At 30.5% G+C, this 27,606-nt stretch overlaps 1 protein-coding gene and 1 long non-coding RNA gene across 13 annotated transcripts in view; both read right to left on the bottom strand.

Annotated features, from left to right (window-relative positions):
• LOC139501884 (regulator of G-protein signaling 22-like) overlaps positions 1-27,606 on the bottom strand; it is a 47,853-nt gene that overhangs the window by 19,050 nt on the left and 1,197 nt on the right. For 4 of the 12 annotated variants that reach the window (XM_071291115.1, XM_071291167.1, XM_071291146.1 and 1 more), the window contains exons 2-5: positions 20,272-20,300; positions 6,402-6,464; positions 3,909-4,139; positions 1,804-3,071 (exon numbers count right to left, since the gene is read on the bottom strand). In XM_071291115.1, the coding sequence (XP_071147216.1) occupies positions 1,804-3,071; positions 3,909-4,139; positions 6,402-6,464; positions 20,272-20,300 (1,591 nt within the window). Of the gene's footprint in view, positions 1-1,803; positions 3,072-3,908; positions 4,140-6,401; positions 6,465-9,709; positions 10,048-14,343; positions 14,605-20,271; positions 20,301-21,689; positions 21,908-27,606 lie in introns of those variants that run through there. The other 8 variants (XM_071291125.1, XM_071291172.1, XM_071291190.1 and 5 more) reach the window with 4 other exon arrangements.
• Positions 23,305-24,453, bottom strand: LOC139501918 (uncharacterized). The gene is made up of 3 exons (XR_011658698.1): positions 24,359-24,453; positions 23,762-23,841; positions 23,305-23,493 (listed from the first exon to the last, which is right to left on the bottom strand). It is a non-coding gene; the product is annotated as an uncharacterized lncRNA (long non-coding RNA).

The raw sequence follows: 27,606 nt of genomic DNA, 5'->3' as shown, positions 1-27,606 counted from the left end.
TATTTTCATTTTTGTGTCAGATTTTGAAATAACAATTTTAAGTCCTTTATGGGAATATATATACAGGTTGCTTCAAAACAAGTACTACATGTATAAAGATTTTTCCTTTTTAAACTTTTTGAAATACAGTACTTATTAATCAAACACATTCATTGTGAACTAAACTTGCAAGTCCCGCTATTAGTTTTATAATGTAATGTTATGTTTTTAGTCATGATCATGATTATTGTTTAAATAAATAAAAAAAAAAATGATATGAAAATCATAATTAACTGACAATAATTTAAGAATAACTCTTTTAACATGATGTATCAGTTATTTTATTTTCAACTGAATTATTTAAGATTTTCATTTAAATTTGAAAAATATTCCTTTTTTAAAGCAGCCATTTTGTTTTGGTCAACTATAATATTCACGTGTGCAACATGTGAACAACTGCTCATATGAGCAATCTAATAAAATGCACATGTGAAACAAAAGCTCATATGAGCAGTTGCACGTGAGGTTTTTAACATGCAAATTAGGTTAGTTTCATATGTGCAATTTTTTTGCTCACAAAATGCTCACCTAATTTGCATGTTAAAAAACTCGTGTGCAATCATGTTAGTTTCTAACGTGGGCATCTTATGTGCAACTTATGTGCAACATGTTAGCACTTTTTGGTAAGGGATGACAGACACTGTAAAGACATGATAATTGAAATCAAAATTGGTGCTAGTCTAATTTTCCAGATTGTTTATTAATTTGAACCTTTCTATACCAGGTTATAGTTATTCTTATTCTTATGATCTAACACAATTTAAAAGTTATCCCTAGTTTAAAAATATGCAAGAAATAATGTTATTGGAAATAGGGGATAATACTTTCAACTTCGTTTAAGGAAAAAGTAAAAGTTTCACAATTTTTATTTTTTTTATTAAAATCACATGTTCATTTGTATACATAGCTTCATTTGTCATAAACTTATAACTAAGAATGGAAACAGGGAAATGTGTCAAAGAGACAACAACCTGACCAAAGAGTAGAAAAGAAAGGCCACCAACGGGCCTTCAACTCAATGAAAAAATCCTGCATCTAGAGGCAGGCTTCAACTGGCTCCTAAATAAAAATTTGTTATAGTTCATTGAAAATGGACATCACAATAAACTCTAAAACATATAAATGATTCCAATTGAAAGTTTGACAACCTCACTGATGACTATCTTCATCATCTGTCATAAACCTGATTTACAAACTCACCTGTGAATAGCTTCATCATCTGTCATAAACCTGGTTTACAAACTCACCTGTGAATAGCTTCATCATCTGTCATAAACCTGATTTACAAACTCACCTGTGAATAGCTTCATCATCTGTCACAAACCTGATTTACAAACTCACCTGTGAATAGCTTCATGGAATGTCACAAACCTGATTTACAAACTCACCTGTGAATAGCTTCATCATCTGTCACAAACCTGATTTACAAACTCACCTGTGAATAGCTTCATCATCTGTCATAAACCTGGTTTACAAACTCACCTGTGAATAGCTTCATCATCTGTCACAAACCTGATTTACAAACTCACCTGTGAATAGCTTCATCATCTGTCACAAACCTGATTTACAAACTCACCTGTGAATAGCTTCATCATCTGTCATAAACCTGATTTACAAACTCACCTGTGAATAGCTTCATCATCTGTCACAAACCCGATTTACAAACTCACCTGTGAATAGCTTCATCATCTGTCATAAACCTGGTTTACAAACTCACCTGTGAATAGCTTCATCATCTGTCACAAACCTGATTTACAAACTCACCTGTGAATAGCTTCATCATCTGTCATAAACCTGGTTTTATCAATATCAAGCCACAAGTTCCAATTTCTTTCTCCCATTGTACCACTTAAGAAGGATTTAAACTTTTCTGTTCCTTTTCTGTTTGTCAGTTTAAATGTCTTTGCTTTATGTTTCCTGAAGAAAGTATCTTCTTCTTCGTAATCATCCTCACTATCAAGTAGCGAGTCTGCATCACTTTCTTCTTCTTTCTTCTTGTCTTTTTCTGATACTTGTTCCTCTGTTACCTTATCAACCTCTGAGTCCTCCTCTGGTAATTGCACTTCTTGTAATGATATTCTGTCTAAATGCTCCAATGAGATATGTCGTGACAGTTCACAACCCGGGATTTGATCTAAAATTTCCAAAGGTAAATCATCATCATGTACATTTAATATTGACGACACAGTTCTCTTCAAAACAGCACCTACTATTGCAGTTCCTATATCGTCAATATTTTTAAACACTATACTATCTGAACTTCCTTTCCTTGACGAGAGTTGTCCTTCATTTTGTAGCATTTCTAATTGATCATTGTTGTCTTTAGAATCAACAGAGTCTGTGTCGTCACTTATGTCTAATCCTGATTCAGCATCACTATTGTCAACTTTAGGTATACTGTATACAGTAGAACTGAAAGGTCGGTTATGTTTATCCCTATAATCTTCAGTAACAGCACACACAGAATCAGTGGGTCTAGGGGTCATAGGTTTACCATCGACAGCGAACAGTTTACTAGAATACACATCATCATAATCATCAGAATTTTGTGTATTTCTATAATTACTATACAAGGAACTTTTAACAGATGAGGCTAATCCACTTTCAGACCGTTTATAATTATCCACTGAACTATATGCACTTACTGGTCGTGCACTGACTGGACGTTTTGTCATTTCAGCACTCCTTGGTCTTAACTGTGTTGAGGATGAAACATTGGTTACTGTTGCCATGGACGCAGCAGTAAACCAAGCCTCAGTATCAGTGGTGGATGCTGTACCCATACAGACGTACATATCTTTCATCATTTGTTCTTTAGGATCTACCTCTACTTCCTCCTCTACGACTTTCTTTTTATGTTTAACTTTTGGTTTGAAATCTATTCTCATTAATATATATTCTCCTTGTTCTCCAGTAATTTTGGCCTGTGATACTAAATTAGCAAGACGATATTCCATGTATAGGTCACTTTCTAAAAACGCTGGCATTCTACGTTCTTTTACCCAGTGTATACCTTGTTCTTTGTTTAAAGTCTATAATACAAAGAAGATTACATTTTAGCTTTATTATGATTGAAGCAACTTAGATCATAATAGCATTCAATGGAATATATATTACTGAATTTCAGCAAGGTTTTACATCAATTTCATACAAATCCATCAAGTATTAAGAATACTTTATTACGATTTTTGTAGTACCGTTAAATCGAATGTATATCGAGAGAAGAATTATAAAATCACAAAACAGTTTCAAACAAGTAGTTTTTACATTTTTAATCATTCAACATACTCTGAACTTTAGGCTAATTTTCTGTGCAGCTTTCATATGACCATGGCCTTTGACCTTTAGAAATCTATTGTATATTAGAAAGTGTAAAATTAGTCTACAGAAAACCATTGTATCAAGCTTGATAGATTGAATGCATGTAGCTGGCTTGAGTATCTACAAGATTTATTCATTAGGTTATCAAGTGACCTTGTTCCTTGACCTATGACTTTGATATCATTCAAGTTTTGCCTTATTTCAGTCAAACCATATTGAACCGAAGTTGATCAAATTTGACACAAAAAGAGTCTCAATATGCCATATTTTTTTTATAATACTATATGGTGCCAAAACTATTATAGCTTGGTATGTCATTCATGGGTTATATAGAAAGTATAAATATGTTACACAGGCCATCAGTGATTTACTATGGTATATACACAGTCAGTAAATTTTATATGGTTATATGGTAGCTTCAGTCCCCATATGAAATTTACTGACCATGTTTAAACCATATTAGGTCACCAATGGACTGTAATATTGATATCCTGTCTTAACGATAGTTTACACACTGTATGAAGGAAAAGAAGGTGATATGTACTTACAGTGACTGTGTAATTAGTGTTGATTTCAATATGATCAGGACCTTCAGGTTCTACTATTGGGATAAGTGGTATATCTATGAAACTGTGGTTTTTCACCACTTTGTAGATCTTTGATTGCTTTTTCTGTGATCTTATGGCGGCTTTAATCTGTTTTCCAATTTCTTTTCTGGCTTCTGTGACCACCTCAAAACCTGTCTTTTCCTTGTTGAAACAGAGAGGTGTTGGAAAAGACTGAAAAAGTAACAAATATTTCATAGAGAATATCAATTATAGTATAACAAATATTTGATGCCATTGGTAATTTGTACTTTGCTGACCCCTGAAGAAAAGACATGAATTTATCCAGTTTGAAATGATTTATCAAGTTTTTCAGAATAATGCTGCAAAATTTCAAACTTTCCCTTGTGTTTTTAAGTGGAGAGGGAGAAATTAACACACCTTTTTTTTTAGAAACCACCTGATAGATTTGGTTGAGATGTTTTTGTTACTAATTTGTGTTTCATGACCATTATGTAAAAAAAAAACACAGTGAGAAAAATTAAATGTTTATTATCAAAAGATTGGTATCTTTGAGTCTTGTAGAAATATTTGGACTATGTCTAGTGTCAGTGGCATTTTGGATTACCAAATTTTAACCCATGAACTATAAATATCTATACAAACTAATATAAGTACAAATAAATCATTAATTTTCTACTGACTCACGTTTTAAAGTGCTAATAAAATATTTGGGAATTTTCTTAACATCAGGATATATTTGAATTGTAAACACATCTATCACATAAATTTTGACTTTATTTGTATTTTGCTGGGTAATAAAACTATATACTATAAAAACAGTTCAAGTAACTGCTTGACATTTCTTTTTGTAAGATTTAATAAAAATCTGGCTGACGAACCATTAAATTTTAAATGATAGTATCTACCTCGCCATAAAATGATTATCAATACTGGTCATCATTAAACTATTAATGACCACATGACTGCAACAATACTCTGATAATTTAACTATTGTTATGACACGTTGACTGCAACAATACCCTGATCATTCAAAGGATCAATTGTCCTGCTGAAAGTGCTACACTGATTTAAATTGGTTTGAAATGTAAGACATTTAATTTAACGTAAGTGTCAATGGCAACCAGGGAAAGAAAACAAAGTCAACAACCAAAGACAAACATCAAATTGTTTACAAATTCTTTACACTCTTCTAGATAAAAGTTGTCATAATTCAACCAGTTCAAATTCAATGATCTTAAATTAGCAATTATAAAGATTCAAATCCAAATAAAACAAACACTTTTCTATTACAGAAGATTTTAATCTGAATAGAAAACCTGCAATCTTATTTTGTTTTTGCATTTTACAAGTTTAAAAAAGTGTTTAGAAATAATTTGACATGCATCATTGCAAACAGTATACTTCATTATATATTTTTATTTTTGAAAAATTGCATAATTATTTTAGGTGGCTAATTACCCTGTTTATTCAAACTTTATTATTTTATTAACATGTTTTATTGTTCATGAAGCAATGTTGTTGAGATTTATCAAAAATGCAGTCTAAAAAAAATAAATGATAGAGTTGACAACATACATGTATATATATATATATGTACATGTTTCAATTTACTTATGACAACTTCCCAACACCTTGTTATTTTATGATCTGTATTAAATGGAGATATAGCTATGGACTAAAGGTATAATGTGCAGTTATCTAATAACTGCTCCTTTTTTGAAATCTGATATGTGTTCAATTCAGACAAATATGTCACTTAAATTGAACTATTGATTTCAATTTATAAAAAACTTAATACTCTATATGTTAAGAATAACAATAATTTCTTTTAGTCTTATCAATTTTTTCTCTATTTCAAATGTATTTCCTGTAACTAAATATGTCACTATAGAATCCAATGCTCTAGTTTTTAAATATCCGACAACGAACAATACCTCAAATTAAGATATAATACTTTGAATCGATATATTGTGACTATGTATTGGTTTCTCTGTATATTTTCTAATGTTTGTATTATGTACATAGAATGGACAAATATATTGTTCCTTTAGTAAGCTGGGAAAGTATGACAATGTGAGAGGTATATAGGTTCATATATAAAGTGAAGTATGGAACCTGTTGTTCAGTGGTTGTTTATTTTTTATATAGATTAGACCATTTGTTTTCCTGTTTGAATGGTTTTACACTAGTCATTTTTGGGGCCATTTATAGCTTGCTGTTCGGTGTGAGAAAAGGCTATGTATGGAAGGCCGTAGTCGTACTTTGGCTGTTAATGGTTTGCTTTTTACAAATTGTGACATGAATGGAGAGCGGTCTCATTGGCATTCATACCACATCTTCTTATATCAATTGACTGCACTGACTTCACACAGAAATCATATCTCTTATACGTCATGTTTTTCGAAATCATTGGTAGATAAGTAACTTCCAGTAATGATTTTATTTTCATATTTTTATAGTTGATTTACTTACAGGTAAAGCCAAGAAGGCATTGAAGTACTCCACAAATAAGTCATCTGTGATAAGGAATTCTTCCTGTAAAAAAAAAGAAAAAACATTAAATATAAACATTAACATAAACATACAAACACAGAAGTATTCCACAAATAAGTCATCTGTGATAAAGAATCAAAAACATAAAACATATTACACCTACAGACATACATACATAGAATTATTTCACAAATAAGTCATATGTGATAAGAAATTCTTACTGTATTTTAGAAAAGTGAAAGATAAAACATAAACTGGTTTGAGGAATACTAAATAACACAAAGAGGTTATCTTGGTAGTAACATTAAGAGCAAAGATAGACAAATGAACAACAATACTGAGCAATGATTAATAAATTGGAATTATCAACATCAACTGCCCTGAAAAAAACCACACTTAAACCTAATTTTTTGGAGATTGCATTACTTTTGCACAACATAACATGTATATTCAAGAATAATTCAAACCACAGCAAAATGGACAGGAAAAAACAAAACGAAAACCCATAATTTGTTCAAAAACAATAATTCAAAGGAAATATAAATGCTCAGGTAACAAAAATATCAAAAAACACAAACAACACACAACACATAATGTGTAGGTACCAACAACACACAACAACACATAATGTGTAGGTACCAACAACACACAACAACACATAATAATTAGAAAACTTCAATACCAACAAACAGAAAATGTTCATGTAGAAACAATACCAACAAACAGAAAATGTTCATGTAGAAACAATACCAACCAACAGAAAATGTTCAGGTAACAACAATACCAACCAACAGAAAATGTCCAGGTAACAACAATAGAACAAACAGAAAATGTTCAGGTAACAACAATACCAACTAACGAAAATGTTCAGGTACCAACAATACCAACCAACAGAAAATGTTCAGGTAACAACAATACCAACCAACACAAAATGTTCAGGTAACAACAATACCAACCAACACAAAATGTTCAGGTAACAACAATACCAACCAACACAAAATGTTCAGGTAGCTACAATACCAACCAACACAAAATGTTCAGGTAGCTACAATAGTTATCAATACCTTTGTATGTACTCTTTTAATTTGGGGAATTAATTTTGGCGATTTTGTTCTATCTGCGAAAATAAGCGAAAATTTACACCCAGCAAAAATAACCCACTAAACGGTATCAGGAGAGCCTTTTCTACTTATAACACAATTTGTTTGGTGGTAGCTTGCTTGAGTTTCTAAGCAATAAAAACAAGTAATACTCTACAAATACCGAAGAGGGTTTAACTCAATTATAACAAACTGTAATATACAACCGATTTTATTGCAATACTCCCAATAAAATAATCTTCTCAGGAAATCACTAATTACTTTTATTCAATACTTTTGCATATATATATTAGGTCTAATATAGTGCAGACTTTTAATGATTAGTTATCTTTTAGATGATAACTAATTTGATATCATCAATATAGCAATAAAAACTTCATTTTATTAATTATTTCCATCAGTAATCATGAATTGTATCCACAAACAATGCTTAAGGCAGACTTTGTATTGGAAATAATGCAATAGCCAATATCTGTACCTGAACATCCAGTAAATCTCTTTTAAAATTCAGACATAAATATCACAGCTGAACATAATAAGTGATACATGTATAATTCATTCATGAATAAATGTTGCTTGAAAAATTACTTATTTTTGTTTTGAACTTTTCAAATTGTTTTTTATTCACATCTGCTTCCTCCTAAACTTTAATTAACAATGTGTAACACAACCAAATGTGGTCTAGTCTACTGTTGCTTCCCTTCCTTTATCATTAACCTGACTGTTGATATCATTGAAAACAAAATTACCATAATAGTTCATTACCTTATTTAAGATGAAAATTGTACTATAAGCTGTTTTTCTAAAGTTCAGACAGTTCTGGGTTTAGTAATTGATTAAAAGGTGTTTTACTTTAAGAGAAGATCTGACTATTACAGAATTTTTTCAGTCTTATAGGAGGTGTGCTGGGGGTCTACTTTCAAACTTCATAATGTAGCTATTTACTTATAAGTCTCCTATCCTCCCTTAACTTAATCGGTTGGATAAGCTAGCAGTTATTGCTGTATTTCCGAACATGGCAATCCAGCTGACATATGATAAAGACATTATATATTGTTGAAGACTGTTGACCTCTAAAGGATTTTTCTGGTTTCATTATGTTGTTGGATTACTGACTCGTTGATTTTACCTTACTCCTATAGTTTTATTATTATTATGTAGTTGTAGTGTTTATAGACCACTTGGTGGTGTGAATTTGGCAGTAGAATTCCCAGGTTTCTTTTATTGTTGCTCTCTATATTCTGCTCATAAAACAGCATGTTAATAATTCAGTGCATCATAGAAGTCAATAATTTCTGGAAGTAACAACTGTGTAGAAAACTATGTAGAGACTTGTCTTATCAGTCTTTAGTTTTTATACAGTATTTGTCGACTTAGAGTATTGTTTGTCTGTTTTTATGCTCTTTTGGGTCACCCCACTTGTTAGTTTTTGTTTACCCTTTGCTTTGGTATATTCCTCCCTTTCCCCCATAATACATTCAGTTTCTACAGTTCAGGATTAAATACAACTAAATCAGGATATCTTAATCTTGAATTTCATTTTAATTCCACATTGAATTACAGTTGTCAAATCATAAATAACTTAAACAACAAAAGTTTTATCTTATATTGATAAAGTAAGTAGATGCATATTTGAGTCAAGTGCATTTTTGGAACTTCAATAGAAATTGCTAGGAGAAAGTCACCATCGTTAAAATTTTAAAAGCTTTTATTGTTCAGTTTTAAGCCCAATAGAGGAAGCTTATTCACCCAGCTTGTACAGTATGCATTATAAGTATAAAATCTTGTAGCCATCCTACCAAAAATAAACTTTAATAACGATTCAGTGAGCAATGAATATCAACCATAATGTGTATGTGCGATATTTAATCAAGTATATAAAAAAATTGTATATAAAATCTTGATAAAGTTGAATTGAATCAGAAATTTTTTTCTGAGAATGCAGCAAAAGAAAACATAATACATAAAGTTTGCCTAGGAAAGGGGGGTCTCGAGAATTATATCTGAGAAATCTGTCTTAGCATCTTTTATTATTTGCTAATTTTAATGTTATCAAAAAACTAAATATTTCATTATTATTTGGAGTAAATGTATTCTCATTTTCATAGTATATACTTATGGTACTATATATATTTTTACATGGTTGAAAGTTCAACTCTAATTACTTTTGTAAATAATAAAACTTACCAAAGTTTTCCACCAATTTTTTATAATTCCTGAATCTTTGTGAATATTCATTTTTACATATGATATTCCATGTATTAATAAAAAATTTCCAAATTGAACATGCAATCACATTTTGACTCAAATTATAAGAAATTTAACACCATAAAAGTAGGATTTTACCACCTATTTGGTTGCTAGTGCTTAAAGCCAATATAAATCCATTTACAAACATCAAGAAAAAGTTAACGAGAGTCCACAGGTAAATCCAGGTGAAGTAATCCACATTTAAATGTCCAATAGTCAAAGAAATTAGTATTTTTCTTCGTTCATCTGTCATTTACCAAAATTATGATGTAAATGGTTATATGTTCTATTCCAACAATTTAATTTGATTTTTAAAAGATAAATTAATATTGTATGGGTTTTGTAATATTAAATATCCTCAAATAAATACACTTAAATTTAGGTATCTCAATTTCATACCATAAAAAAGCATTTTAAAGCTTAATTAAATAAAAATTTCCATATTGAAAATAATTTACTGTAAATGAAAATAACACTTAAGAAATCTATTGCGTCTTATTGAAAATTGATTACACTTTATATCCTGTTTGATTCCTAAGAAATATTACATATAACTCTTGCGTCCAAAATTATGTTTGTTAGCAGTAAGGAACTATGTGTTAGTAATTCCCACAAGAGACTATGTCCTAATCCTCAAAGAGAGGAACAGTATTAATTTACTTCTATAAATCAAATATTTCATTTTCTTTACTTGGTCACAAAAGGCCACCAACTAACAAAATTTTAATAAATATATTACAAAAGTCATTGTATTGTTCATTTTGTAATTCTCTAAATAGCTTACTCAGAAAAGAATGTTTAATATTTAACTTGTATAGAATATTCTGTAATCCTATTACAAAGGGGAGATTACTCAGAAATTTAATTCTTAAACAATCCTGTAAATATGTTGAATGATTGTTGTTTCCCATACTACACACTTTAGAACGTTTTAATCAAAAGTTAACACCAATTACAAAATCAAGAAAAATTTAAAAGCTGGTAAACAAACTACAAATAACAATAGACCACAACATTTTAAAATATTTTAAGAAAGATTGATAGATAATATTGTGTCAAGAAAAGATTTTTATGACAACAACTTGTATCAGTCGATTCATTTTTCCTTACTGGATTTTTCCAATTTTCCATTTGGTGCTTATGCCAACTCAGTGGTCATATTTATTTAGCCTACTATTTTAGGTAAAAATCACCAGGACGTTATCTTTATAATACCATATAGTTGAAATATAGCTTGAAATGGCAACAATTATACACTGAAGTTTTAAAACTTTCTACTACAACTAATTAATCGTTACATTCCCTATCAATGAAGGATCAACATAGTGAACTTATCAATAACATCCACTGGTACCTTTAAAATCAAATTACCTTTACAAAAATTCTTTCATGTCCTTACATTTAATTCTTTAACTTTAGAAATAAAGTTTAAGTGAAAGATAAGTGTAGTCTGTGTCTAATATTCATTTACACAACTCCTACATATTCATTTAAATGGCCCTGCACTCAGTTTGTATATACAAAGGCAAATTTACTTAACTTTCTATTACAAAGTTACACAATCATATGAACTCTAAAGTGCAGGAGCTGGGTGGCATCAAACACTTCACTAATGAACCAAGGGTATGGATATGAGAAAAAGTATGAAGCTGTGAAACTGTTCTTAAAGATTGGAGAACCTCCTAAACATTACCGTAACAAGTGTGAAATAAATTAAAGGAATTGACACTTTACAAAAAAGGTTAATATATGCAGTTCTTGAGAACAAACCTTGTTATTGTTAGTTTCAGAAAGTTTATTCATTCCTCAAAATTTTCTCTTTTTCTTTTAATTTCAGTATCTTTTGATACGAAATTCAAAGAACAACATCACCAACATTAATTACATCCAAAATTTAAATAATTAAGTACCAGTCCACCTAAGAATCATGCAAAGGGTGATATACTGAGGTTTTCAGAATCTGTTGAAAACTTACTTAGTGAAAAGTCATCAGAAGAAAAAAAATTTGGACATAAATAAATGGTTGCTATGGAAACTGAAATCTAACATTTCCTACCAAATGAGTCTAAAAATCAACAAACCAAGGCTAAAATTGACATATTTTATTAATCAATTTAGTATATATATATGTAATTATTAGTACTCAGATTGTATTTATATACTAAAACAATAATACAAGATGAATAAAAAAAATTGTTTACATCAATTTCCATTTTTTTTATCACCAAGCTATAAGAGGTCTAAAATAAGCCCTTTTTCCATATTTAGCTATTTTCCATTTTTTCAAGTTTTGACTAATTTTTAAATCTTCATAGCAACAATTACCAGCAAGTTATTTAATATTGACCTTATTTTTAAGAAAATATAAGGTCGATATATAACTAAACTTATCTTAAACACTTGGACTCCTATTTATTTCTAGTTGCTAAGCAACCAAAGTTTCATATTTTTTAGGTAGAAAAGGTGCAATTAATTACATGTATTATTGAAAAATGAATAAAATTTTGCAGGTATACATGCTGAAATTAATTGGAATTATATATATTTTCCCAAATGATGTGTGTCAGTGCCTAAAATCATAATTTTGCAAAATTTTGAAAATGCTTTTTACAATGTTAATAGATCTATATATAGAATGTATCATTCAACAGTTTTAAAAATTATATAAAATCCTGATTATCTGTACAAATTACTCGCCAAAATTAATATTTTCTTAAAAAATTCTGTAATTTTGTGAAAATTATAAAAAATATATGGTTACCATGGAGACAAAAAATGAAGTTTGACCAACAGCATTAAACATACAAATTTTCAATGTATTGTTTAAATAATTCAAATAAAATATGTAAAATTAATTGCAGCAAAATCATAGTTTTTAATGGAATCATTGAAAATGGTTGTCAGGGAAGCGAACAAAAAACCCAAATTATGCAGCATTAAAAAAAATACATGTAGATATTTTTTTACAGTATGATGATATGGGTTTTACTAACAATTCCGAAACAGTAGTCCTTAGAAGAAAAGTTTGTATTTTATAAATTCAACTATGAAAATTATCCAACAGATTTAGCTAAAATTTACATTCAAAAACAACATTTGATAAGATGTATCTTTTAAAGGTTAAATATCTGATTTTTTTTAGTAACATAAGTCTAAATAACTTGGTTTCATAATAATGGTTGATATTTTCTTATATCTGGTTATCATGACAACATAAATTCTTAGTGAGAACAGTCAACATCTAGCCAGTTAATACTGTTTTCCATTTAACATCACAATAATAAGAGTTCTAGATTTGCAGAAGATGAAGTAAGTATAAATGAACAATGCTGCTTTTTGGATTATTTGTTATCTTTTTCATTAAGTCATTTATTTTGATAAAATGATTATCTAGGGTAATATTTATTGTTATCATATACTTAGACCAAATAACATATGATTTATACTGTATGATAATAGCATTAAATTAACGTAAATTCCATATTTATCGAATTGGTGCTTAGCGGGCTGATATAAAAAGTTTATCACATGCTTCGATTGTTATCACATGCCTTTCCATAACGTTATCGCATGGCATTCCGGTGATACTCGGCAAATTCTGGAAAATACACCTCAAAGCTACGTTTTCTATGAAAAACATAAGAAAGTAGTACAACTACAAAACAATTATTTGGATACTGGAAAGTAGATTGTGTAATTTTTAAAAAACAAATAAACAAATTATTAAATAAATGCATTTTTAAATGTTTCAAACATAATTTGAAAAGTTACTTTAAAAAATTTGACTTTTCCAAACAGTGTTCATTATGTATATTTTTGTCAATTCGTCCATATTAAAATATGTGTCTTCTCTGTTTAGGCATATGATAGAAAGATTTCATATATCGAATGTACTAAAATTGGGGTCCGACGTCTGTTAACTTTTCACTCTTTGAACCTATATTTTAGAACCACGTAAAAGGATCAATATATGAATCTGGTATTTTCCTCCATTGTTGAAGCATATGATAAAAAGATCATAACATGTCATTTTTCATATCGCATGTATTATCAGCCCTCGGTCAATATCAGCCCTCGAGCCATGCGGCTCTCGTGCTGATATTGAACCTATGGCTGATAATACATGCGATATGAAAAATGCCATGTAATAATCTGATATTATTCATAATCAGTTTTTGGAATAGATTTATGACCATAAAGGGGCACTAGCTGTCAAATTCATGGTCACCGATTTGACTCAAATTCTCATATTTGATTTATAACAATTTAAAACATTTATCCAAACTATCAAAAGTCTGAAATCAAAAGTTTACAGAGCATGATGTAGATAATATGTAGGTTCGTTTCATGTGTATGTTAGTCCAGACGCCATCTAATTAACTATCAATTTGACCTCAGATGACCATATTATTTATAACAAAAAAAATATGACACACATGAACCAATGACAACCACTGAACTACTGAACTACAGACTCCTGAAATTGGACAAACACATAAAAAAGAATGTGGGGGGTTAAATATGCTAATAGTGCCAACCCTCCCCTAACCTGGTCCAGTGGTGTAACATACCGGCTCTCTTCTCACTGTTTCAACAATTTTGAAGCCTGTGGTGTTCTCTTCCATATTAGTCCATTAGTAAATCATGCACCATTCTTATCCAAACCATAATTAAAATGTCAGCACTTAATGTCCATTCCACACTTTTGTATTAGTTTATCATTGCAATACTTATGGAAATAAACTCTCCCAATACTAGATATCAAGTTCTCTAGCTATTTCCTATTGTAAATGAATTTGTCACCTTACAGTATAAGGACTTAACAAATAATTAATGTTCCGTGTAATTGAACTTACCAAGAACAATACAAATTTATCTATTTCACGAACCATTTCCCTTATCTGTTCATACCCATTCTAGTCTTTAATTAAAAAACATTCAAAATATCAACTATTAATTATTATTCAATAAAATAAGGATAATATAAGTGATAATGTAAAGTAATTAACAATCCATTTGCACTGAAGTTTAATTAACTGATACTATATCAAGATATAGCTGTGGAATTTAAATGCTGTTCAGAAAATAATGTGTCAGAACGGTTGTTTAGTGCAGGTTTACTGTGTTTAATTTTAAGTTTAAAATCTTTTAAAACAAACCTTATATATACATCTTATAGTACAAGGGAGATAACCTAATTAGATATTATGCTTTGGAATAATATTGAGAGATCAAATAGAGTTGCTTCCCTTACAACAAAATAAATAGCTGCTGCAATATATTTTCTGACCTTAAACAAGATTTATGAATATTCTACTTCTGGTAAGGTTTATAAATCATCTTCCTTAACAACACACTACAAATCACCTTAATACATATGTAATAAAGCAGACATTTGAATATTATTTATTACATTTATTTCATGGAAAGCAAAACTTGGCAATATATTCTCTACAGGTCCTAGAAAGTTAAAGACTGCATGATTTAAATATTGAATTAAAGTTAATTGAAATTCAAACCCCTGTGTAGTATTTCGGTTCACTGTTTCAAATTGTAAAGTTAATTTAATGGTTTACTAGAAAATAAGCATACATTGTACAATTCTTGTTATCACTTTTTGAAAACAGTTTGGATTTAAAAACTTTATATTTCTAGAATTATGTTAATAGCTTTAAAACAATTTCCAAAAAATTGTCTATTGTTATTAAGCTGCTGTCCATGTTTCTCCCACCACTGTAATTTGGATTCTATACTGTAAAATTACAAATTTTTTCTTCATTGTGATACAAAATGTTTGTAAATTAAGCATTTCAGAGGTAACTTTAAAACTTATCAATAAAACTAATCAGTTTGTTATATAAGGAGCACTTGCTAAAGCACTTCATAGAGTATCAAATTTACTTAAAGAAAGACTTCTGTTTGTTCAAAGGAGTACTTGATAGAGAATCCATTTTAGTTTGGTCTAAGAAACAGCTGATATAATAAGTATCCAATCTTGTTGTTGAACCTGTCTTAGATTTCAAAGGAGCAGAGTCAGTAACACCAAGAAACAGCCCTATAGTGGTGTATTTTTGTCTAATTCATTTGTTGAGTAAATCTTGTGTGTATGTATTGTTTTTAAAAGAATAATACTTATAATTGTATATCTGCTTCATAATTGTCCCAGTTATAAATTTCAGATTTAAAACGACCAAAATTATGGGTGAAGGAACCTTCTCCTCTCATCTAAATTCCTTAAAAAATGCATATTTTTTCATAACTTTCTGTAAATAAAGATATTGTCAAAAAGGCAAATCTATGAATCCTTTAAAATCTACACCAAGAATTTGATAAACAGTGCATACAATCATCCAATGCTCTCAATTGATTAAATAAATCTAGAGAAAGGTCATTTCTGAATAACCAACAAATAAACTCCCATAAATGTCTTCAAAATTTGCATAATGGAAAAAAATTAATCATAAGATATCTCTCATCTGTATATTAAGAAGTGATTAGAATAAAAAAAAATGTCTGTTAAATTAGGTTCTAATTTGATTGCAGTGTGTTTGTCAACAATGTCTTTTTTTCTTTGATTTGTCCAAATTTGTTTGACAGAATTTTTATGATTTCCCCTTTGATAGTTTTTAATTTTTTCCTCATAATTATATGCAAGATCTGAAGACAACCTATTGCATTACAACTTTCCCCTTTCCTCCTGGCAATAATAACCATACCCTCTTATTTCATCTTTTCGGTGACAATAAAAATTTCCTAGACTTCATTCCAATCTCCCATAACCTACTTTTAAAACTGTTTTCATCATGAAGGTGTGAAATATTTGCCACTGGGCATTAATCAAACAGCAGTAAAACATTAGTTTCTCTCTCCATCTCTTAAAATTTTCAAGATAATAGGCAAAAACACACTAAAAATGGTAAAATTATCTTTCATGGGCAATTACTACTAAAAGGAATTACAATTTTGATTGAAATATACAGAATGTAGATCTTGACTTTCTGAACATTTTTGCCTTGTCTGATTTGATGAAGATAACATGGTAATCAGAATTTAGAATTATAGCTCATCATGCAGGGCCGTAACTAGCCTCTTTTAATAGTGAGGCAAAATATATTCGCCAAGCGTAGTGAGGCGAAAAAATTTTGACGAAGGGTCTGGGGGCCGCTCAAGGCCCCCAGAAGCTCTGAGAAAAATAACGCAAAATCGTGCATTCTGAGCGTTTCCCGGACTCTTTTTTTACATAGAAAGGCAAATAATTTTAAGCTATTTTTCGACACTATTCTGATCTCAAAGCAAAAACATAGATTCATTGTTATTTAAGACTTTAAGGTTTTAGGGAGAACATTACAAGACCGATTTGTAGGATAAAGCAAAAATCGTAATTTTCATAATCATTAATACCGGATCTGTCTATCTGTTCTTGTCTTGTATTGTGCTGACTTGTGATTTTTTTTATGACTAGACTTAGATATAGTGACAGTGCAGTCTGAGTAATATACTTTAAGTACTAGTACTGCTTAAGTCTACCCCATAGGGACCATATTGACTTTGTTTTACGATATTTATGATTCATTCATTATTGAAGACCCTCCAGCAACTATCAAGATGAAAAACAGGAATAAAAACTTTGACCATTGATCTTTTTTTTTTTCTTTCTATACCATGACATTGTGTGCGATTAGCTCCCGTGCACGTGTACTTCATATTCCTTTATTGTCTGTTAAAGAATCTAAACACGACTTAATGCAAATTTAACCCTTGAATGTAAAAGGTTATATGACAATACTTTGATGTTTTTTTTCAAAAAATGATTTGATACCGGAAAATTGGTGGACTTACTTTAATTTAAACCATGTATATCTAGTTTTATCCACAGGCGCTTGGGTATATGATACAGATAATTTTTTTAAATTTTTTTTGTTGATTAAGATATTCAATTTTCTATATTTATAATACATATCTATCACTTCTGTGCATATCTCTCCTAGTTTTGAGTGATTTAAACGACTCAGAGAAAATACCCAATTTTACAATCCATACTAAGAAAAATTGGCTATTTTCTCTGAGTCGTTTAAATCACTCGGAACTAGGTGAGACATGCACAGAAGTGATAGATATGTATTATAAATATAGAAAATTGAATATTTTAATAAACAACAAGAAAAAAAAAATATCTGTATCATATACCCAATCGCCTGTGGTTTCACATACAAAAAAGGCAGTTTTGTATTCGTTGATATCAAGTTCAATTCTCCATGTAGAAACGACAATTTTTTCTGTGTCCCTAAGCATCGTATATTTTCTCACATAATGCCTGGACATCTTTGGACATGCAATATTACACAGTGTGACACGTTTACAAATGAAAATCAACAATCAAACTAGTCATTATGAAAGACAAACCCGGGACACAGAAGTAAAAACAATAGACCATCAACTCTGAAAACCAAAAGTAAAATAGAAACATGGATTGCGAAAAACATGCAGGGGCGACACCAGAGAGTGAAGAGAACTTGCTTCTTGCAAGACACTTTCCGTGGAAACAATTTGATATGAAAAAAGTCTTTGGTTTTAGTTTATTTTATTTTTTTGAAATTTAAAACATGAGGCATTTGCCTCATTTGCCTCAATGTAGTTACGGCCCTGGTCATGATTGGTGGATGTGTGCAGCCGTTACTTTTATTACTAGTTCACTCTGCACTTATATATTTTCTATAGCTCTAGCTAAATAAAATAAACTGACAAGTATTTTCAGTGCAGAATTTATTGGAAAGGGAGATAAGTACAAATTGTGTGAAGAAAAGCAACGGGAACCTATATTTTATGGACTAAGGCACTGTCCTAATAATTTTTCTTTCATTCTAGCAAGATTTCTTTACAAAAATAGCTTTCGAAAGTCTTTATCTCGTGCAAGGCTACTATTGTCGCATGTGGGGAATTTGAATGTATTTTTCAAACTAAAACCAGGATAATGATAAATGAGTACTCGTAGTTATTTGTGTTAAATCTATGTTGGATTCTGAGATTCCTTCTGATTTGTTATAACAACCTCTATAAAGTTTGTTCTCCCAACACAACACTCGGATTAAAGCAAAACATGTTTGAAGTCATTCAAGTGGTCTGTACCGTAAACTTTTATTTGGTTATTTAATAAATCTCAAATAAAAATATATTAACCAATTAAAGTCTTTGTTAACTGTATTAATATACAATGTGTATAAAACAATTAATGGATCTAAAAGACAATATTATTTGTAATTATGGTTATGTGAATGTTTACACTTTTATGGCCGATATCTAGATATTGACTGTTATAAATAAATATTTACCAATTAGTCTTTGAAATATTGTTCTTTTTATTTACTTTTTCTAATAATGAGAATGTTCCATCTCAATGTTTTCTTTTTCTTGTCAATATAGTAATCCACCTTTTTACGAACTCTGACATCAATAAACTTAAAACCTTTTAGATCTGTGCTGAAGGGGAAATTAACTTTACGTGTGAAATGCTCATTTCCATTTGGTTACCTCATGGAAACCAGCAATTATGACGAACTTTTGTAAACGATTATACAATTGTGCATAGATTTTTATTCTGAATAGAAAATTAATCACTTGCTACAAAGATTATCTTTTTGTTTATTTTACCTTTTAATCTGTCAAGCAAATATTATTTTAAAGTCAAAAGATAATAAGAATGTCTCCATGGAAATAAATAAATAAATAAAGCCATTAATAAAAAAAAAAAATGAAAGTTTTATACTATATTTATTAAATGTAACAAAATGAAAAAAAACAAAAAAATCAAATTCTTGTAATTTCCCATTTAAAAAATAGGGTTTGATTTTGGCACTGTACATTGTTGGGCAGCTGTCTATTTGGTGTTAAATTTCGTCTCATATTTCTTTAAGGTACTATTTCCTAATTTTCCTCATTGAAATATTAAGTATTTAAAATAATTAAAATACATTTTTCAATCAATAAAGTCAATAAATTTATAAAATATTGCGCAAAATTTTATACATTTTCAATATTTCATGGTGATATTCAACATCAATGACTTTGTTTCCATTGATTTTTCAAAATTACACCAGAAATTTAATAGCAGTTGAATATTCCAATCGATAAATGTCAAGAGTTAGCATTTTAAAAATGCATTAATATTATACATATAAAACATCAGGTTTAAAAAGCTACCTTTTTCAAGACTTTATATTGCTTTTATGTAACAACTTTGGCATTTATCCTTTCATGTTTTTTTTATTAAAATTTATGATGTTGATAACCTCACTATGCAAATACATGTACATTACAAAATATACCAGTTACATTAAATGAATTTATTGAAGCCTTTGTCAGAAACATCTCTCCTGACTGAGGTTTCAGCTCTAAATTCAGGGTATAACAAAATATGTTAGGTTTCCAAATATAATAAGAACAGAAAAATCAATACATCTCAGAAATCAATCTTTTTTTAATCATTGATATTTTTTACTTACCACATCATCAAGTGTCACCTCATCAGGATCTGAAAGAAAAGAAAAAAAATCATTTTTAAAAAGGTCTTTGGTGAAGTATAACTAAAGCCATGTTTGGGCCAAATAAAAATGTATGTGTGTTCACTGTACCTCTACCTATACTAATTTAATCACCTACCATAAAGTTTTTTTACCATTTTTTATTAAGCACTACATTTAAAGTTACAATGTTTTTCCCATAAACTCAATGTCAAAAAAATATTAGAAATAAAAAAAAAATCCCTACCTACCACATATTTTTCTCAGCATACATTCTTAGGTGGGTTTTTATTTTTCAGTTTGGATATAAGTACCAGGCATATTCATTTTATATATTTTTTGTTGTTAACAACTTGCATGATTTGTCTTAATATTCTAATTTCTTTCTTGAAATGTTTCACTTTTGAAATACTTGCACTACATTTTTCTACTGTGAGTGACTTTATTATTGTCAAGGCAAATGGAATTAATCCACAAATGCTATAATTATGCCACTAGAATGCTATTTTCTAATAATGTGATTTACAACTATCGGTAGTTGCTTGCACCAAGATCAATTTGTTAGATTAGATTATCCCAAAATAGCAATAGTCTAATAGAATATCAATTATGAATTCAGCTTCATTGCTGGATTCACTTTACAATTTTTACCTAAAAAGTCACCACTTACCAGTGTAAACAAGGTCCACAGTTTGAAAAGGGGTTGTAATATTCACAAATTTATTAAATTGTCCTAAATGCAATGGAATCAAATCTAATAATTGTGCCAAAAGCTGGTCAACTGATTAACTGTTACTTCTCTATCTTTGAACATGTATGATAATCAATACCTGCAGGGCAGCAGGAGCATGAGAAAAATTATCAGAGTCGTTTCCTGATATTTTTTGAAATCTTACCCCCAATGTCAAAGGCAAAGGTAGGTCAACGGAACTTTATGATGCTAATGCAAAATTCATCTCAAGCAGGAAGGTAGACAAGGGATAAGAAAAAGGTCAAAGGTTAGGAAAAAATTAATAAGGTCAACACATATATGCAATCTGTAACTTTTCAACAATGTGCTAAAAATCTGTCTATTATTTACTGGGATAGCTAAAACAACTTATTTGCCTGTTTAGTCAATGTCAACATAGTATTCATTGAATAATACATTGCTATTATTTTGTTGAGTGTATTTTCTGTGGTATATTATTCTATTTTTATTATTTTTATAACACTTGTAACATATCTTTTATTGTTTATGTATTGCATATGTTATTGTTTATAATAATATTGTCTGTATGATATGCCCTCCTGGGGCCCTAATTTGGTAAATAAAAATATTCTATTCTATTCTATTCTGTTTAGCCCAATTTGTGTATTCATTGTGATATGAATTTTATCACCATTCTGAAGATCACGACCTTTCTAAATGCTCTTTGGCTTCTGATTTGGATCCAAGTTGGCTTGCCGGTATCATCCTTAGGTGTCAAGAATGTGTATGATATACTTTAGCGCTCTGTCTACCCTGATCTTAGAGTCTTGATGTGTCACTTGAAATGAAAATTTACACATCAAATCTGGAAACCTTTTGAGTAATTAATGACCACTGTCCATACTTTAAGGGTAAACCGGAAACTTCAATTCTAAGTGATGGAATCTAGCGGAGAGAAAAATATCCGGATAGACTAAACCAGAAACTGATTGTTGTTTGTCTGACAGTAAAACGTCCAGTGGCAAATATCAGTATTTTCATAATCGGGCTGAGAGCATTTATTTTTATATCAGGTATAGGTTTTGTAAAGTGGGTCGACCAGAATGAAACAAGCAACATTTCATTTAGGATAATTGAAAAGGAAAGGATTTTAAAAAGGGAAAGAAACTAATAGGTAATTTTAACTTGCAACTCAGTCCCAAACCATTTTGGCCTATGATAAAGTTAGTACTTCTCAAAGAGTTGAAAAGATTCCACGAGCTGAGAGCATACTACTCTCTCTCTCTCTCTCTCTCTCTCTCTCTCTCTCTCTCTCTCTCTCTCTCTCTCTCTCTCTCTCTCTCTCTCTCTCTCTCTCTCTCTCTCTCTCTCTCTCTCTCTCTCATTAAGAGGTACTAAGTTCGAATGGCCCACGGTAAGCGCTTCGTGCTCTTTCGGCTACGGCTAGTATAGAACTAGCTGACGCGGATTTAATTCAACGGCCTCTTACCTCTTATAAAATACGTCTTGGGTCTCTGGTGAGAGTTGTCTCGTGGACAATCAAACATCATTCTGGTTTTTTTTTATTGATTACTATCTGTATATAGTGGTTCTTTTATTTAAACTTTATTTGAACATGCAACGAATTACATTTTCAATGCAGTTCGTGTTGCCTTTTCCGTTATTAAATGGCTGAAATTACACTCTAAAAATTGTGTTTAGAGCCTAAACACTTTCCTAAACACATTGATGAAACCGATTTTTGACATGTTTTAGATCTAAACACGTTTAATATTTGATGTGCTAACAGCCTAAACGTGTCAAGCTATAAAGTGCTTAGACTGTAAACATGTTTAATTATAAAGTGTTTAGACCAGAAACATGTTTAGCTGAAAAGTGCTTAGACTGTAAACATGTTTAACTATGAAGTGTTTTATCTGGAAACATGTTTAGCTGTGAAGTGTTTTGTCTGGAAACACGTTTAGCTGTGAAGTGTTTTGAATGTAAACATGTTTAGACCATATAGTGTCGGAAAGCTAGACTGTCAAACGTTTTTTTAATACATGGTAGCTTTTAATAAAACAGGTTCTCATACCATCACAAAAAAAGGAGCCAATGCATCAAACTAACAACATGAAATTCCCATTTCAAATTCAATGCGACCAATAACTTTTCAATCCTAATGAGTGTTTCTTTACTCCAATTCACATCCTTTGACGATTATTACATGTATTCTTCGTAGAATAGTAATTGCCATGTTCTAGAAACTTTTGAAATGTAATTATAATAACACATCTGTAACATCTAGCTTTAAAAACAAAATCACAACATATAAAACAAATGAATTAATGTTACTAGTATTATTTATTTCAGTTAATCATTGAACAGTCAAACATTAATTCATAACAAGGTACATGTACATAATATTGTTAATGACCACTCCTACTACAATTTGAAAGTGTCCCGTTTTCATTTTACAGGACAATAAGCCATGGCACTTCTTCTTTCTTAGATCCTAACTGCTGGTCATTGGCCTGGAATATAGAAAAAAAAATGATAAGCAACTTAGTAGAATACATTTTAAAATATAAGTTTACGAAATACATCACCAAAAAGTAATAGCAGGATTTATGATCTATATATATATATAACAACGTTTAGACCAAGTTGGTATAAAAGCATACATTTACTGATGTATCAATTGATTTAATATAAAACTTCATGCTTAACATTATTCATTAAATTTGATCAAATAGTCTACATATTGGCATTTTAAAAATCAAATACACTTCTGATTCTTACCTTGCAACAGATTTGTCACTGTTCTTATCGCCTCTTGTAGCATGTCAAGACAGACATTGATTTATTCTGCTCTCAGCAATCTAGAATAAAACAATACATGAATATAAATCATAAGAAAAGCAAAACCTCTTTTAACTATTGAAATAAACAAGCACAATTCTTATATTTTGGAGAAAAGTGTGATTCTCCATTTCGGAAGTAGTTACAAAAATAATGAACTCGAAATGACACTGGCTTTGCAAATGATGCACCTCATCCTAGTGAGACTCGGTAGATTCCGTTACCCTCCCTGTTACATCATAATTTGCCGAGGAGTACCGAGTATCCTCTCAAACTCCTTTTTCCAAGCACATTAATCAAATATAAATGAAAACTTGCATGATTGAACATTAAACAACTCTTTATATCTTTACACAAGATAATTTGAACTCCTACAAGCACTGACTGCAAGGTTTCGTGAGATGGTACCCCACCCCCTTTTTTCTCCTGCATTGGGTATAATTAAGGTAGTGTACTTGTAAATAACGCTTATAATTGTCAATAATCATTTACAATTGGCAGTACAAAATAAAAGACAGTATAATCATAACTCCTTACCTTTCTAAAATAGTAAAGTTATGGTCAATTATGGTCAGTAGTAAACAGCATGGTCTTTGACTTCGGGTTCTTTGTTTCGTCCTCCCGCTCAAAAATTATCACGTGATATGAATGCCGTCTTCAGCCTAAACGTGTTGTAATTCTAAACATGTTTAGGAAAGTGTCTAAATATTGAAAGTGCTTAGAATTAAAACACGTTTAGCTTCATAAACTTGACGAAGCAGCTAAACATGTTTAGCACAGCAACATGTTTACTGCCAAGTGCTGAGGGCTAAAACATGTTTACTGCGAAGTGCTGAGAGCCAAAACATGTTTACTTTTTTATGTTTAGAAATTAAACACTTTCCTAAGCACATAAGTCTTACAACACGTTTAAATTCTAAGCACAATTTTTACAGTGTAGATGTTCCCTTAGAATGCATTGGTAGTGCTTAATCAGTGGGTACTTATTCTGGTACACGTTTACAATATGACAATTATGAATAACCTTTTATACACTGATTTTCAATTAAGATTGTTCCTGTTACAATTAAGACATTACTAAAGCAAATGGACGTAACACGCAAATTATAGACGAAGAAGCCGTAGAACTTGTATTGTTCATGTGACTTAATCATGCAATCAACTGTCATGATATTGATCATGGAAGACTTGAAAACAAATTAAAATATACCAAGGTTTGACCTGGGGAAAGATTGGTAAATACGAAATGTGGGAGAAAGGAACAGAATTATCAGTCAAAGTGTATACAGTGTGCCACTTGCTTCTACACGTGTTCTCCTCAAAACAAAACGTAGAGCTATATCCTACTCCTAACATCCTTGCACACCAACCTCATTTCATTTTCAATGTTTGATGAGAGAAATGAAGAACACTTTGAAAACTGTTACATGGAAAGAACTTTTTTTGTTATTAATTTTATTCAGCATGGAATACAGATTTTATAGATAATTTAAAAACTTCCTTCTAGCAATGGTTTCACATTTAGCATTTTTTGGAACCTGGAAACAATTGTTTTCTCTATGTCAACCAAAAATTGTACTTTATAAATTCGTCAAGTGCATTGAATCTTCTTACGTTTCGTTTAAATTCGATTCGATTTCTTCAAATCATAATTCCTAGACAAAGGCGCTCGTACCTAACAAAATCCACGAAAACCTAAAAATTACTCACATTCAAATCATAAAACTGTTTCGGAATTCTCCTATATGCCTATCATATGCCTATTTCTATTTCTGCGAAAGTTTTCAAATATAGTTAACTTTTAATGTTCTTGTTTGATGACGTCTTCCATACTCATATAGCGATGGAAAGTCATCAATACATAACATTTAACTCTCCTCCAGTTCTTTGGTATGTTAGTCCGTTTGTCTAATCTTATGATTCCGTGGTGCATTTGAGGTTATGTTAACAAAAATACATAGGCTTACCGTACGAATGAAATAACCGCAATTATACTGTAAACCTTGAGATTCGTCGCCTATAATTGTATAAGATTATTGCTATAGATTAGTGTGTCTATTTTGCTCCGGTCGTGTACCATTGGACTAACAATCGAAATAGTATCATTTGTCTCAGAAAGTACTGTCTTACCTGTTAAAGATTCTATATCGAGATGTTTCTCAAACTGCTTGTCCCAAGGCATCCCGACGATAGTTATCAGGTTAAGGATAAGCCAAAGAAAGGCTATGCTTCCCGTCGCAATTAAAACTTTAATCCTTACACATTTAATAATGTCTGATCTCGAAATACAGAAAGATTAAGGTCAAATATTGTTTTTGTCCAGGACAACAATCGGTCAACACGATAAATCTATTTGCTATTGACGTATACATGTTTTTGTGATATGCAATTCAATGGATTTGAACAGAAAGGCTATAGTTGACTCGAACAGTTTCGCCCTTTCTTCTTTTCTTTTTCTTTTGCTTCTTTGACAAATTGGGAGCAAATAAAAAGGGCATCTGTGTGACGGAAAACTTAGTAACGCTGGGCGAAAACCATATTTGGAAATTAAAATGTATACATTTCTATGTTGTGATGTTATACTATTGTTTCATGTTAGGGTGAAGGTTGGTACCTATGAAAACGTTTAAACCCGCTGCACCTGTTTGCTCCTGTCCTAACTCAGGAACCTTATGCTCAGTGGTTGTCGTTTGTTGATGTGGTTCATGAATGTGTCTCGTTTTATATAGATTAGACCGTTGGTTTTCCCGTTTGAATGGTTTTATACTAGTCATTTGTTGGGGCCCTTTATAACTTGCTGTTCGGTGTGAGCCAATTTCGTGTTGAAGACCGTATAATGGTTTACCTTTACACATTATGATTTGAATGATCTTGAAGGATGGAGAGTTGTCTCATTGGCACTCATACCACTGTGGCACATCTTCTTATATCTATGTCTATAGCACGGTTTTCAATTCATGCCGTTTAAGAAAGACTTGAATGGGAACGCGTTTTGTCCCCGTTCCCTGAATCCCGTTAGGTTTGAACCGGATAACGCACATTATGATAGCTGGTAAATATACGGTAGTCCACCTTTAATGTTCCTTAATATGTCTTTTCTTAATTGATAAACTGTACGGCTATCTTTTGAAATAGTATCAAGAAATGATGACGAATGAAATGAGACTCCGCTGGTAGATTCGATGTTTGGTGGTGTTGTTTTTTTTTTTAATTAGAGTGGCTTAATGATGTTTTCTTGATTTCGAGATATTAGATATTTCTTGATAAGATACTTGTTATTTTAAACGTTTTGAATATGTTACAACCCTTCAAACATAATGAAATTGATGGTGTCAATTCATAGTTAATACAAGTTCTCACAAGAATTTCATTTATCTTTAGTTTGTATACATTAGAACACGCATAATAAACAACATTTAATACCGATGTTGTAAGTCGACAAAAAACATGCAACCATGATTTGTAATGAATATTTATTTTGATTACTCAAGTTATTGTAGCCAGCTTAAAGTCCTCATATTCATCATAAAACGGTTTAACAAACTTGTGAAGTATATTTAAACTTCCATTCAACATTTTAAATTAAACTTTAGTTCATAAAAGAAATCATGATAATACACACCAGATAATGCATATAAACTTGTACAGAAAGAGTATATATAAAACTTTAACAATTATATACCCCATACAAAGCATAGTAATTTAAGAATTTCTTAGATGACATCGCATTTGCTGTTCATATTTATATTCTTCAGCTATTTTCTTCATTGAATTCGTATAAACCC

The sequence above is a fragment of the Mytilus edulis genome, chromosome 1 (assembly GCF_963676685.1).
Source record: "Mytilus edulis chromosome 1, xbMytEdul2.2, whole genome shotgun sequence".
Classification (NCBI taxonomy): Eukaryota; Metazoa; Mollusca; class Bivalvia; order Mytilida; family Mytilidae; genus Mytilus; species Mytilus edulis.
This window is presented reverse-complemented; position numbering and strand designations above follow the sequence as displayed.